The 15847-nt window shown below is 37.5% G+C and overlaps 1 protein-coding gene across 1 annotated transcript in view; it reads right to left on the bottom strand.

The window, feature by feature from the left end:
• COL21A1 (collagen type XXI alpha 1 chain) overlaps positions 1-15847 on the bottom strand; it is a 92546-nt gene that overhangs the window by 17680 nt on the left and 59019 nt on the right. The window contains exons 18-19 of the mRNA XM_069851490.1: positions 2912-2956; positions 2499-2552 (exon numbers count right to left, since the gene is read on the bottom strand). Coding sequence (XP_069707591.1) covers positions 2499-2552; positions 2912-2956 — 99 coding nt within the window. The remainder of the gene's footprint in view (positions 1-2498; positions 2553-2911; positions 2957-15847) is intronic.

Here is a 15847-nt window from a genome sequence, read left to right as displayed (position 1 = left end):
CGACAACAGCAAGCACAAGTTTGCAGAGGGATAGCAGGAAGGGATAAAGAAATGTAACCCATGGATTTCTGGTTCCTTTCACATTGCCACCTCAGTGCAGCCCTGTGTTTCATGAGGTTCGACAGGGCCAAGTGCAACGTGCAAGGTCCTGCACCTGGGTCGGGGTGATCCCTGTTTTCAGTACACGATGGGGGATGACGTGATTGAGAGCTACCCTGTGAAGAAGGACTTGGGGTGCTGGTCAATGAGAAGCTCGACATGAGCCGGCAATGTGCACTTGCAGCCCAGAAGGCCAAACCATGCTCTGGGCTGCATGAAAAGCAGCGCGGCCAGCAAGGTGAGGGAGGTGATTCTGCCCCTCTATTCCTCTCTTGCAAGACCTCATTTGGAGTACTGTATCTAGGTCTGGAGTCCTCAACATAAGAAGGATATGGAGCTTTGGAACGGGTCCAGAGGAGGCTACAAAGATGATATGAGGGCCGGAGCACATTCCCTATGAGGACAGGCTGAGAGAGTTGGAGTTGTTCAGCCTGGAGAAGAGAAGGCTCAGAGGAGATCTTATAGCAACCTTCCAGTACCTGAAAAGAGCCTACAAGAAAGCTGGAGAGGGACTATTCATTAAGGCTTGTGGTGACTGGACAAGGGGCAATGGGTATAAACTGGAGGGGGCAGATTTAGACTAGACATTAGGAAGAATTTCTTCACTATAAGAGTGGTGAGGCACTAGAACAGACTGCCAAGGGAAGTTGTGGCTGCCCCATCCCTGGAGGTGTTTAAGGTCAGGTTGGATGGGCCTTGGGTAACCTGATCTAGTGGGATGTCCCTGCCCATGGCAGGGGGGTTGGAACTGGATGATCTTTAAGGTCCCTTCCAACCCTAACTCTTCTATGATTCTATAATTCAAGTCATGCAACACACTGAGAGCCTATCGTCTACCAACTCCACAGCAGGTCACTTCTAGTTTATGCCCACACCAGTCCTTCAGTGACAGAAGTGGCCAATGTTCATCACTAATGTTCATCATTAATTTTATCTTCTACAAAGTTGACAGACTATGCGTACAGAATAGCACTTTTTTTTTTTTTATCAAATATGCATATGTCGACATGGACCTGCAAGCATGTACTACAGAAGGCGAATCAGAAAATGCATTTAGTATAATTAAAGGTCAGGCATACATCTGCAGGGAAGGGAGGAATAAAACCCAGTTATCCTGACTTCCCTTCTTCCACTTTCAGTACTAGGTCATATTTAATTTATTTCATTTAAAAAATTACAGGAATATGACTACATGAAATCAGTACACTGCAAGAAGACAACTTCCAGATGCAATAGAAGAAAAACTTGAGAACATAATCTGAAAACTATGGCACGTAAAATTAAAAGACAAGAGCATGTCCTGAATACAATAAAGAGTAATTCAGAGGGCATAAAATGCAGCACTACTTCCCCATTTTCCAGAGCTGACAATATTTATGTGGCAGATAAATTAATAAACTACTGATGTTGGCAATGTAATAGGGACAGTTATTACTGAAGAAGAATTCGTTACTGAAGAATTTTCCCAAGGTATTAACAGTAACAGACCATCTACAAGCTTTCCATCTGTTTTTTCTGGAACAGACATATTCAGTGTGACTAATACAAGGAAAATCCCACTATCTCTTAGGGTTGAAATTCCCTAATGCCATATACCATATTCAAATATTCCATGCATCAATTTCCTACTTATTTTATCAAGTAACAAAAGATGCATTAAATGAGTTGACGGGAAATATGAATAAATTATTTTCAAATGTATCAAGAACCAGATGTTACTTATCAACATTTGGGGAAAACATGGCAGATCAGTTACTCAAATAAATACATACACTTTGGAATCCCACAAGGCTTTATTACAGCAGATGATACAACCTTCCCTCTGGCATTTTGTTCAACTTTGCTCAGAAAGAAATGGAGAAAAAAAATCCAGCAATGAGCAATTAAATGTTCAGAGGCACAGGTGAGAGACCAAATGTGCACGTGTTAACTAGGAGAAGGGGTGTTTGAACTTCCAATTCAGGCACTGGTTCATTGAAACTGGAGCTGAACAACTGCAATAACTGGTTGTCAAGGAAATGTATTCTTTACAGAGAAGACCTTTAGGTGGCTAAAAAAGTCTTTAACATCATGAAAAGAAAATTAACTACTGTATTAACTTTATACAAAAGGGCTTCTGACAGCTGTAATGTAGTAATTATGCCTGTGGTAGAGTCAGGAAATTCTGCATGTATCAGGTGACAGAATAGCTCAGAACTTGCAAAACCCATAACTGGTTTGGGGGGCGAGGGGAAGGATTCAGAGATGAAACTTAGTCTGATCATAGTTGCCAACTTGGAAATGCCAGGTTGGTATTGTATTTGGTATTTGTATTTGGTTGGTACTTTTTTGCTTATTAAAAGTAGAGGAAGATAGCATCAGATTTATCTGTTCAGAATAACACCATTTTGTAAACTTACAGTACTCCCTGGTGATCCTTTTGTTCCCGGTTGACCTGGCGGTCCAATTTCACCCTATGTTTTTTTTTCATAAAGAGAAGAATTCTGTAATTAATGTACTTACAGTTAACAAATTTGTTAAATATTCTTTAATTATGCAGATTTGTTTAATTAGAAGCATTTATTGAATTATTATGAAATTAACCTTCTTACTTTAAAATTATGCATTCCCTCTGAAATAATTGAAATAAAACCTAATAAGATATTCTCAAACACACCACAAAAAATTTGGAGCATGACTCTGTTCATTTGCAGAATTATTTGATGTCCTAAATCCCCACTATGAAAATGTTCCTCTGAGCACAAACTGAACCCTTACTTTGGAATGGGTGCATATATGTGGTTTTAATTGTGTTTTGAGCTAGTAATAATACCTTTTGTCCTTTTGCTCCTTGATTTCCAGGGATTCCAGGAATACCCTGAGGGGAGAAAAGAAAATCTTTTAAATATGTGGAATAGTTTCTCCAGAAAGTAATAAACACACACACACTTGCAGCCTCATGTCCTTACAAATTTAACACTTGCAATATGATTGGTGTTCAAAATATGGGCAGGAAAAAGGAAATAAAAAAAATAAAAAACATAAGAAAAAAGAGCTTCAGCTGGAAACATTTCATCTGGGAATACAGTGAAACACTACTTTTCAGTTACTTGCCAGTGCATTCATGCCAGGATTCCATGTCTGCCACTGGACAGGCTCACATGCTCCTGGTTCCCCACCAACAGCCACAATGCTTTACTGAAACCACTGACTGATACAGGGGAAGAAACCACTTGATTATTCACATGATGTCCCACATAAGGTTGAGAAAAGTTCCCGGTCAACAGAATGATGAGTATGACAAATCCTATTTTCCTATCTAAAATACTGTGATCGTAAGAGAACATGAGAGATAGCTATAATTATATTTGATGTATGGTAGCTTCCATCCCCATAAATATTTGAAGATTGTCATTTCTTCAGCACCACTGCTTATTTAGCTCTACAATATATCTCTCAGTTTTCTTACAGTGGTCATTGAATTGAACACAATTCAACTTAAAAACAACACTGTAGTCTATATTCAGTCAATCAATTATTTTATCTCAAGTGAAACTATTCAAATTTATTGGCCACACACTGTTCTTCCTTGCACCACCATTAATCTGCAGCAAGAGTTTGGCTTACAGAATTTACATTTTAATCTAATATTGAAATTAATATGCTGCAGTGAAAACAAGAGGACTGTCCTAGACACCATTAAAACAAACCCATTCTGTAGGGGGGAAAAAGTAACATGAATGTAACAACCAGGAATAACCTGACAGTTTCTATATGGATTACATCTCTAAAAAGCTGGCTTAGAAAAGATAGTTCCCTTGTTTTGCAGTTTACACTCAGATTCTAGCTAACAGTGGCCCCATCAAGCAGGAACAGTTCATTGGTCAATGGCACACGAGTTAACAGGGACATTCCAAGCATTTTACAGGTCATCAAAATTCCAATGTACCTATCATTAGAGGAAGAGATCAAATAATGAAATAAAAGGAACTGTAAGACAAAGACTCCTTCTTTGACTCCACTCACATTATGTAACATAACTTGTCTTACTAAAATTGATCCCAAACCACTTTAGATCTTTTGCACAAATAAAGAGATGGGAAACAGAGCATATTTATGATCACATTGAAGAACTTTCCTACCGCTTCATGAGTTCTCAGTAGAACTACCTAGCAACTAATTTCTGTAGCTGTAAAATATATAACTAAATTATAAATATCTGTGCCGGTAATACAAAACAGAATTGTATATATGCAGATAAAACCTCCCACTAGGCAGCAGCCTTCTCATACTGAAAGAACACACCAAAGTTTTCTATGGTTACATTTCTATGTTATTTGCAGGGCCAAGACAAGACAGTTCTATATACTTAACCAACACAACAACTTATTTACCATTACGTAAGCACGCCTAAAAGAAGAAATGCAATGTCCTGCTGAGCTGTGTTGAACTTTTTTGGCTAATAGAATTTACTGATACAAGACATTTAACTTTACCTTTATAACAGCAGCAAAAAAGGTTAAAACTCAAAGACTAACAATTGTAAAATTAAGTCATATTTCCTTTTTTTTAAAATCCTTTTTTCTTCCGATTGACTGCACTACTGAGGTATACAGAATTAGGCTCTTATTTCAGTGGGAGCTGGTGTCACTTATGCTAATGCGAGTGATTCCCATAGTACATAGGGTGGAGATTTTCAGTTATTCTCCACATATCAGTTGGCACAAAAGAGGGAGAATGAAGTGGATAATTCGGTCATAAAGGATGATGTTTTCCTCAGAGAGTTATTTTTTTGTGCAGCTTACATTGTTCAGTAATTATAAAGAGTAATTTCTGCTGGATCAGCTTCAGGACACCTGAAAATTAAATTTAATTTCATTATCTCTTCCCAATCTATTACTTCTTTTACACAGATAATCTCTGCTTACATCAATTAGAATTATTTGCACTTTCCCAGAAGACAAGTTTGACAAGTAATTTAGATATCCTGAGTTTCTTCCCTAACTTCTATGTCAAAAGTCAAACTGACCATTAGAAATGTGCCTTGTTCCTAAATAGAGATTTCACATGCAGTACAAATTATCAGAATATGAACACTTTTTTTGCCCATCATGAATAATAAGGCACTTTTAATAGGAACAGTTATATTTAATATGGTGACATAATGCTAACTAAACTACCAAAGGAACTCTAATTATCAAACAGTGTATTCTTACATCAAAGCATGAAGCCAAGCAACTAGTTTTACTCCATCTGCAAGATAAAAAACCGTAATTTTTGTAAAGAGTATATTGCAACTAAAATTATCACAAATGCCTGTGTTTAATCAAAACATAACATGAGACAGACACATCATGCAATTTTTTCTGCCACTAAGGGAAACAATGTTTGGAACTACTACAAATGGGAAAACTGCCACTCATTGGTAGTAACAAAATCAATGCTGTGGAATAATTCATGATTCACTGGCCTACAGAAAACAATTGCCTTTGGGTATGTCCTTTGCAAAGATATCAAGCAACATTTTGTTCACATGAAATAAGAAAAAAGGGCTGTAATTTTAGATTTTATTTTGTCTTTTGAGAAAAGTTATTTTAAATGGCTTTTATTTAGCATATATGCAGTTATAATACCATGAAATATTACATTTCCAGCCAGAATAACTAAACATCAAAGAATCTACTGCACTTTAGTGATTTCTGTCCTTACATGAGTTCGATCACCTTAAACTTCTGACTCAGTTAATTTGTTCCCCTTATTTTATATCAAATTTCATGTAAGGTTTATTCAATGTTTCTTCATATTTAGAAATGAAGTTTATTGCAAGCCTTACCACTGCCTTAGTTCCTTTCAGCATCATCAGTCTGACCTTCTCAACTACCTTTGTTTTGTTCAAATGCCTTCTCCTTTCTTTGAAATTTCCCCTTCAATAGGAAGTCTTCCTTTACCCCATAAATCCTGTAATATTACTATTTCAGCCTTAATCAGCAAGTGCTATCATCACATGAAATTTAAAGCCAGCGAGATAGCCTAGAAAAAAACTAATTCCTTAGTTTAAAAATGTGTCTATTCTAAAGATTCACAATTGCAGTTTTATCACACAATGCTGAGTTTGTGTCTAAAAGCAAGTGCGATCATGTATCAGTCTGGCAGCTAACCAGGATATTTTATTTATTGACACACCACTGTCTTTACCATTTCTTCAGTCTCCTTTGTCTGTTTAATCATTTATCTTCCACCCTGTGTTACCTATGTGTATCTAGAAGCCTGTCAGCTTTCGAAGCTCGTTACAGACCTGGGGAGGCTTTGCAGGGTACCCCCAGGACCTAAAGTGACACTTGAATACCATGAAGATAACTGAAATTGCTTCTGGTGTCACTGAAGGTGCCATGGGATAGCTGATAGTGTCAGTCTGCTCTAAGAACAGTGTTGTACAAGCCAGATGTTGCAGCTGCCCTCATACATCTCAAATAATTCTCAGTGCCAATGCCTAGGTAAACAAATCTCACATAGCTTGATATGGTTGGACTCGATGATCTGATGGGTCTTTTCCAACCTGGTGATTCTATGATATCTCATTCTTACGAGCAAAAATAATCTTTATTTTAATTGTATATGCCTGCTATGACAGGTCTCCAGCCTGTCATGACAGGTCTCTATAGGCTCAGCAAAAGCTTCTGACAAAGTCTTCTCATTGTCTAAGAATCCCAAGGCATACAAGTGTCAACTAGCATATTCAAAGGTAAAAGGAGCTATGTGTATGCTCTGTTTGCAATAAATAGCAATGCTTAGCCATGAGTCTCACAGCTTCATCACAGAATAAAGCTCATCATGTAACTAAATCCCCTGAAGTAGTCTTCCTCATCTGCATCTGGGACCTCAGAACACCCAAAAGCATGAATTTGTTTCTACTGTGATGATGACCTTCAATGATGACACTTATAGAGCTCCGTATAAATATTCTATTTTTTCCCAAGTTTTAGCAATTTAAATAAATCTTCCATTCTTTGACAATACCTGGCAGATACAATGGATTTAACTGTAAAAGGAACATGGTTTCACAATCCCTGGAAAATCTTTCGTGTAGCTTTCATTAATCATGAAGTGTCTATTTGTGTTTTGGATGATATTAAACAGCTGGATTTTATTCCACACAGCCCCACAAAAAAATCCATTAAGGAAATTGCCTGAGGCCTTACATACAGATGAACTAGGTGTAAGCATTTTTACTTAAGCTACAAGCTACATTTCTCACAATATTTTTCCCACTTTTCCTAGCTAGTATTATGGATTATTTGTATATCCCTCATGCTTAATTTTATGCTTGAAAACAGCAGGAGAAATCATGAATAAAAACTTCCAGAACAAAAGAAAAACTGTTTTACTCCTAAAATGAATACTTATTAGTCTATTCCAATCTTTATTTTCTGCTTCTGTCTTTAATATTCCCCATATCTTCAGTGCCTGGCAGGATTTCACTTTTCAGTAGGGCTGATAGCCGTAGTACAGAAAGTAGGAGTTTCTAGAGTACAGATAACATATCCATTATCATAAAATTCCGTCTCTGGAGGATGCAAAATTATGGAGTATTTCCAAAAGCTTCTCTGTTATGAGCCAATTACTTTGCAGTCAATTTCCTAATAAGACAGAGAGAATATTAGTATAAGTATCTTATTATTATGTTATGATCTTAGGGTAGGTACACAAATCTGTACTTTCAATGTACAAGTACCTCTCTGAATACAATACACCTGGACTTATTTTACAATGTGTCAAACATTTGATAAATACTGCCTAGGGCAAATCACTATGGAAGAGTTTCTCAAACTATCCATTGTTCTTTCAACATCAAGACAAAAAAATACCTGAAATAATTAAGATGCAAGGTAAGCACAGACCTTTTCTTTCAGAGGTCATTATTTGGGAAAAAAAAAAAATCTACCACCTTCTCTACTACTATTGTTGAATATTGGTAAATACTATGGCTTATTTTACAGCTTAAGATAGTATCTGCTTTCATATTTTATTTTTTTTTATTACAATGGTTAGTGAGGTTATTTTGCTGTGACCTTACATTGTTTAAATTATATTAATTTTTAAAAATGGACCAATTGAATAACATTTAGAAACTTTTGTTAAAAGAGAGTCACGTTCTAGGCTGTTGCCCATTTATACTACAAAAATCAAACTGTATCCCTAATGGTCATTCATAATTAAGGCAGTGACACAGGCCTTGCTTAAGACTCCCAGCTAGACACCGAGAAACCACAATCAGAGTTCCAGTCTTAAAAAGGCTTTTTAAGAAGATTGCCTGAATGGTGCTAATTTTGACCCTACTTTTTCTTCCAAGAAGGTAATTGTTAATCAGGGTCAGCTGCAGGATCAGGTTTAAAACAGGCAAAAGTCATAACTACCAATAAAAAGATGTTTTTATCTAGTGTATATGAGTTCTCTGAATTACGTTTCAATCAAATGGCTCCTTCCACTCTGAAAAATTTGCAACTCTGATTCTGGGAAGACACTAAAGGATATTACATGAGGTACAGCAGTAGAGAAAGATTCACAAAATATGTTTATCTACTCAGAAGTTCCCATAATCCCTTTAAACACCTGAAAAAACATGACTGTATGTATTACTGCTCCTTACTTGAAAAAGAATACTTGATGATACAGGATTTATTAGAGGTATGCAAAATAGTACAAGTCAAATAAAAATTTGGATAAAAGTACAACAAGTCAAGATACTTTTTTAAAAGATTACAGCAAATCCTTTATAATCCTAATAGAGTGAAAGGCACAAACCCCATTTGAATAACGGATAAAACTTTCTACTGGAGAAAATTTCAAAATATATGTAAAAGAAATTAAATGAAGCTGCATCTGTTACTACTGAGTAGCTGCAATCAATGACAAAGAAAAATAGGCTAAATACAGAGAAGCATTCCCACAGACATAATGAGCATCCACTGGACTAGCACAGGAGCTTTAAATTAAATGCAGAGCAGGAAAAAGCATTACCATGATCTTCACAGTTATAAGACCAGAGTTTGCAAACACTTTTTTTTTTTGGCAAATCAGTTATTAAAAATAAAACACACACAAGTTAAATGTGGAACACAGTGACCCCTGTAGCACTGCCAACAACACAGACCTTGGAAAGCTGGAATTTGAAAGCTGGAAGTACTAATAGAAAATGAAAACCGTTTATATCTTGCCACAGACTGAAATTGGCATTACTGTTTCTTGTAAACACCCTTCAAAATAGTATAATACGAGATTCAGACCTGTCAAAAAAAGCTTTGTGGATCTAAAGGTGGTCAGTCAGGAAAAACTCAACCTCCGAGCCCTGCAGGTGACACCTGGAGAAGAGGAGGCTGAGGAAAGACCTCATTGCTCTCTACAACTACCTGAAAGGAGGTTGTGGAGAGGAGGGAGCTGGGCTCTTCTCCCAAGTGACAGGGGACAGGACAAGAGGGAATGGCCTCAAGCTCCGCCAAAGGAGATTCAGGCTGGACATTAGGAAAAAATTTTTCATGGAAAGGGTCATTGGGCACTGGAACAGGTTGCCCAGAGCGGTGGTTCAGTCACCTTCCCTGGAGGTGTTTAAGGCACAGGTGGACGAGGTGCTAAGGGACATGGTTTAGTGTTTGATAGGAATGGTTGGACTCGATGATCTGGTGGGTCTTTTCCAACTTGGTGATTCTAAGATTCTAAATCTTTCACAATGCTCTACCCCTGCCTGCCATGCCAGGCACCAGATCTACAGACAGTACAAACCAACATAAAAACTGTCTAAAATGTTTACCCTGACTTCTAACAGCTGACAAACTGACCCATGTTTGACACTTATATGTAAATACACAGATATTCAATGACACACCCTCAAATTGTTTTAAAATTTCTCAATTACTTGAATTATTGAAAAAATGTTTTAAAATTTCTCCACTACTTGAATTACGGAGGAAATCTTAGGATGGGTCGCACAGTTTGAGCACCTTGCACACGTAAGAGGCTGAGGATGAGCCTCCTCAAAGGGCACTGACTGCTGCTCACAGCCTTGCACCGAACACACCCAGCTGTCTGACACTACAAGAATCTCAGTTCTGCTCACACAGGTCACACTGATGCAGAATCTTCAGCCATGCCCCTTTCCTGTAGTAAGGAGCCACTCGGTTAAAGTCGCAGTGAGCAGACTTAACAGCAAATCATGCATTTTTTCCATATGGTGCATACTGTGAAATTCGTCACAGGATGTAGCAAATGAAAACAGTAAAACTGCATTCCAAAAAGGGTTGTAAAATTACTAGAAAACTGGCCCATTGCTGGCTATTAAATAGGATGGCCAGCACGCATTTTTGGGCTAAGGAAGTCCCAAAAGCTCTGACAGACAGAATCTGGCACTAAATAATTTTCTACATGCTCCTAGCCACTGTCAAAGAAAAAGTTCTGTGATAATTTCTTTAGCCTGAGTTTGCTTGGCAGTTCATATCTGTTTAAGAAATAGCTCAGAAAAGTTCGTGCAGAGATTGGGATCAAACTGTTCCAAAGCACAATGGAAAACTGCACCTGGCTCACATAACAATCACTAAGGGTAAATTTAAGTACTAACCCTAATTACTAAGCAGAATTTAATTTGCACATTAAGGTTGGTTCTTAAATGGTTTACTATTCCTATAGTACATTTCTTTATTTTTGGTCTTAGTGGATCTCATAACCTTGATTTTGCTGGTCTTGCAGAAATTTATTCCACATTGCTCCAATATGAGTAAGATTTGTCAACATTCTAAAGTAAATTTTTGTTAAGCTTGACCTAAGAACAGGATTCCATGAGCACTGTATTCCTTGTGCTTCATTAGCCCAGAATAGAGTTTGATTTGTGACATGTAATCTTTTTAGAAAATTGGCTAAGCACAAATATATAACGTTTTTAAATTATCTATATGAAAATAATCCAAATGCTGGTCATAACATACATAATGATGAAGACTTCAAATACAACAACATGTGGTACAAATGAAAAAATTATGTATTTTTATCATGGGGCTTTTTTTTTTCAGTTTGAGAAGGAGAGGTCTTACATCGTCATGATATTTTAATCTTAGTAGAAACATAAACTCAAACTTACAAATGAATTTAAATTCACACTGATTAAAGATTTAGTTTTTTGTTTCACTATGGGTGGGAAACCAGCCTGTACTCAGCAAGACTTTCTATAGCTTCAATGTAATTAATAAAGATTCCAAAAATGAAAACAGTAACCGTACCAGTTTTCCCCAAAGTTGTTAGCCCTGCATCAATTGCATTTTGAGTGCCTGAGACTTGAGTACCAACTTCTCAATTTCAGGCTTAAAGTTCTTTGTGGACAGGGACTGTCTTCATTGCTCCCTGAATAAGGAGAGCAAGAACAAGAGACTAGTTACTTTGAGAGCCCAGCTACCAGGTGAACACAAAAATAACACAGAAGCCCTGCTTTAAGTTGTTTGCTTGTTTTTCTCTTTCATGTTTTCTGAAAGAGTTCAATTCAACTAACTTTAACTGATCTAAAACTCTAAATTGGCTAAGCCAGTTAAAAGAAACAGACCACCTCAACAGAAAACTACTCCTTCTATCTGAGACAAGTATTCTACCATGGGACAAATAATCCTATGCAGCTGTAAATTTCATATCCGAAGAGAACCATAACACAGAGATGGGCTAAATAGTTGATTTATGTCTATGAGATGTCTATGTGATTATATGAGGTGAAATGAAAACCATTTTGGGTAATTATTAGAATACAGACTGTAGATTGAATGCCCAGATGTGGCACTTGGGAGTCCTGAAGGAGTTACAGCCAGATTGCTTCATATCACTGCCACAGCCTCAAGAAGGCAGTAACTCAGACCTTCTGAGGACATAGGTACAGCAAATCTATTCTCTGGCTTGGCCCATATATTGAAGAAGAATGACGACTAGCAAGAACGCTGGCTACCCTGTTACTACCATGTCAAAGTCGGACCAGAAGACGATAAGTCAAGCATCCTTTGGGTAATCCTCTTTCTACTTGAGGTTACATAACTCACTATAAACATGTCGAGAAGCACAGAATAGCAATGTGTAAATGAAATGAACTGAAATAATAAATATTTATGGCTGCTACATTCTACCTGAGTGTCTTCCTCATTCATAGCCTACTGCCTATGTTTGGTTTCTATGTATAGCAATCAGCTGAGGAGAGTTTGTTTGGTCTCCAGAGTCACTGGAAACTCCAGCAGATACTTACCTAAGACGTAAATCAAAATGCTAACTCCTACTGTTCATAGTGCATCAGGAAAGGAAGACAAATATTTAGGAGAAGTGTTAAAGGCATTCAGATATCTCTTCTTTTGATTAACTCTAGCCTAAACATTAACAGAGATACAATCCATTTTAAGAAGAGGGTACTTTCCCTAGAAACCTGAAAGACCATTTCCCTGTGTTCTATGGAGCAACATTTGAGTAGGAATTTGTCCTTCAGCTATACTACTAAGATTCAAATCACACTTTATATTACTGTTATGTCAAAATACAATTACACAAACCAGTGACAACTGATAATGTGTGTGCCTAAAAATGAAATATGAAATTGCATACACAAACAGAAATTGCACTGTACTACTATAGCATAGCCCACAACTACAATTTTACCATCGTGCATACCAAAAATCTTGGTCTGAATTTTGCACTTATACAACATAAATGGATGAAAAGAAAAAAAAAAACCTACACACGCTCTGCTTTTATTCACCATAAATGAGGATCCTGAAGCTCAAATTGTATAGTCTGACAAATATTTAAAGATTCAAAACATTTCCATTTTGCAGCATATGTTAAAACAATGCCAAATAACCAGACCCGTCTTGAGTATCTGTAGCTTGTTTCTGAGACCTAACAAAATGAAAGACCACAGAAAGCAAAGTGTTTAGTGACCTGTCATTTGGGACAGGCACATATTAATTACACATTCATGCATTTTGCAGTCTAACAGTGTCTAACACACAAGACACTTTCTGTGTGATTAAACACAACTTCTGAGCAACAATCTTGAACACAATTCTGTGAATTACAGATGAAAGCAATGCAAAACTGACATTCTTGTTTATGATCTAGTAAACTAAATTAATATGTTCCGTGCTTTGTATTTTCACATAAAGTCTACTAGCTAAATGACAATGCACTGTTACCAAAAGTATTTTTAATTCTATTAGTATAAATAGTAGAAACTGAGGTGTTTTCTATCTTACCTCTGTAATGTGTGAGAGCAGAAAATTAGCGTAGACAAATAATAAAGCTGGCATTGCTGCGAAATAATTAAACACAAAGAGAGAAAACATCCTGTATATTACTTACTTGTAACTCCTCTGCCATGATCCACAAACTGAATGTTTACTCCACTGTTTGTCAAATATTTTGTCCTTTATTAAAGGAAGTTTTTCATTTTTTGATCTTTCTTCCCAATAAACTGCAAAAATGTTACTTCAATGATTCAAATACTTTGTCACATCACATTTTCACAGAATCACAGAATCACAGAATCACAGAATAACCAGGTTGGAAGAGACCCACCGGATCACCGAGTCCAACCGTTCCTACCAAACACTAAACCATGTCCCTCAGCACCTCGTCCACCCGTGCCTTAAACACCTCCAGGGAAGGTGACTCAACCACCTCCCTGGGCAGCCTGTTCCAGTGCCCAATGACCCTTTCTGTAAAGAATTTTTTCCTAACGTCTAGCCTAAACCTCCCCTGGCGGAGCTTGAGGCCATTCCCTCTTGTCCTGTCCCCTGTCACTTGGGAGAAGAGGCCAGCACCCTCCTCTCTACAACGTCCTTTCAGGTAGTTGTAGAGAGCAATGAGGTCACCCCTCAGCCTCCTCTTCTCCAGGCTAAACAACCCCAGCTCTCTCAGCCGCTCCTCATAAGGCCTGTTCTCCAGCCCTTTCACCAGCTTTGTTGCTCTTCTCTGGACTCTCTCCAGAGCCTCAACATCCTTCTTGTGGTGAGGGGCCCAGAACTGAACACAGGATTCGAGGAGCGGTCTCACCAGTGCCGAGTACAGAGGGAGAAGAACCTCCCTGGACCTGCTGGTCACGCCGTTTCTGATCCAAGCCAAGATGCCATTGGCCTTCTTGGCCACCTGGGCACACTGCTGGCTCATGTTCAGTCGGCTGTCAACCAACACCCCCAGGTCCCTCTCCTCCAGGCAGCTTTCTAGACAGACTTCTCCCAGTCTGTAGCACTGCATAGGGTTGTTGTGCCCCAAGTGCAGGACCCGGCATTTGGCCTTGTTAAACCTCATGCCATTTTGGTTAAAAGGTGATGCATATATGACTACCTCAGGCCAAAAACATGCAACAGTACTGCCACCCAGTAGGGACTGCTGGATATTTGGCTGTCAGAGGTTCATCTGAACTTTAAGAATTTCGCAATGCATATATTTCTTTTTCTGATCCTAGGAACAACGTTCCTGTTAAGGAATATACAAAATCCACCTTGTTAAAGGTGTTGTTTCCAATGTGTTATCTGTATTACTGAAGGATTTGACAGTGTCTTGAGGTGTTTCTTGAAAAACTGTAGGAGTTAAGAATAAAACTGTTCAGCAAGAATAATAGAGAGATGTCGCTATTTCAAGATTAATCAGCACATGGGAAACTTGGTTTACTGGAAGTATAAACACTAACTCACCAACTTTCCTGGCATTGAAAAGGCAGAAGTCAGCCAAATACTCAACATACACCAGTCCGAACATTCTCTTCAAGCATCTCCTACCTCAGAAAAGCCTTTCTTGGACATATGAAAGTAACCCACAAGTTAAAAAATGCCGTAAGTATTATAACTGACATCAGGTGTATCCAAAAGAATGCAAATGAGTCCTTTTTTTAAATAACACATCAAAGGAATTGAAAGTCAATCAATTAAGGCATATCTATTTTATACCATGTTTGCTATATAATTTCAAGACCTTTAGTGGTTATTCTCTTCTTATCAAGGTGAATCAACCCTTTATGCCTCAAAAATATAAGGTAAGATCAAATTACATTAAATGCCTAAACAAACACATAACATAGTAAACTTGCAAGGAAAGCCAAGAAAGGTTGAAGAACTTATAAATTTTCTAACTCAGATCAGCTACCCAGACAGAGCTAACCCAGATTCACACACACACACACACACACAGATTATCGAGGTGTTAAGGCCAGGTTGGATGTGGACTTGGGCAGCCTGATCTAGTGGAACGTGTCCCTGCCCATGGCAGGGTGGTTGGAACTGGTTGAGCTTTAAGGTCCCTTCCAACACAAACAATTCTACAATTCAATGATTCTATGATTATAGTTTTAATACTTTAACATAAACCATTTCAGCAATACATCACATTTTTAACCAAGATTTGGTAGTAAAGAAATTTCTGATAAAGATTACAGGATCAGTTTACAGTTGTGTGGATTCATCCATTCAGTTCCTTAAAAATCTCCACTTGATCAAGTCCAGTAATTTTTTAGAATGTCTTTTCTTCAATCTAAGCAGTAGCACATCAGTTAATATACTTGAAATGTATCTGTACATCATTTGTTCAAAATAACATAAAAAAACTAATCAGAAATGCTTTTGAACGAAAATCAGTTATAGTAACCTGATTTTTTCCCCCACTTAAAAAATACCTTAAAAATCAAATTATATAGCTGTAATGTTCAAGTACTGATAAACCATCTCTATATAATAGCCCACTGCAATATTAATACTAAGAAAATCTA

This window comes from Phaenicophaeus curvirostris, chromosome 2, assembly GCF_032191515.1.
Source record: "Phaenicophaeus curvirostris isolate KB17595 chromosome 2, BPBGC_Pcur_1.0, whole genome shotgun sequence".
In the NCBI taxonomy this organism is placed as follows: domain Eukaryota; kingdom Metazoa; phylum Chordata; class Aves; order Cuculiformes; family Cuculidae; genus Phaenicophaeus; species Phaenicophaeus curvirostris.
Note: the sequence above shows the minus strand (reverse complement) of the source record. Positions and strands in the feature narration are given on the sequence as shown.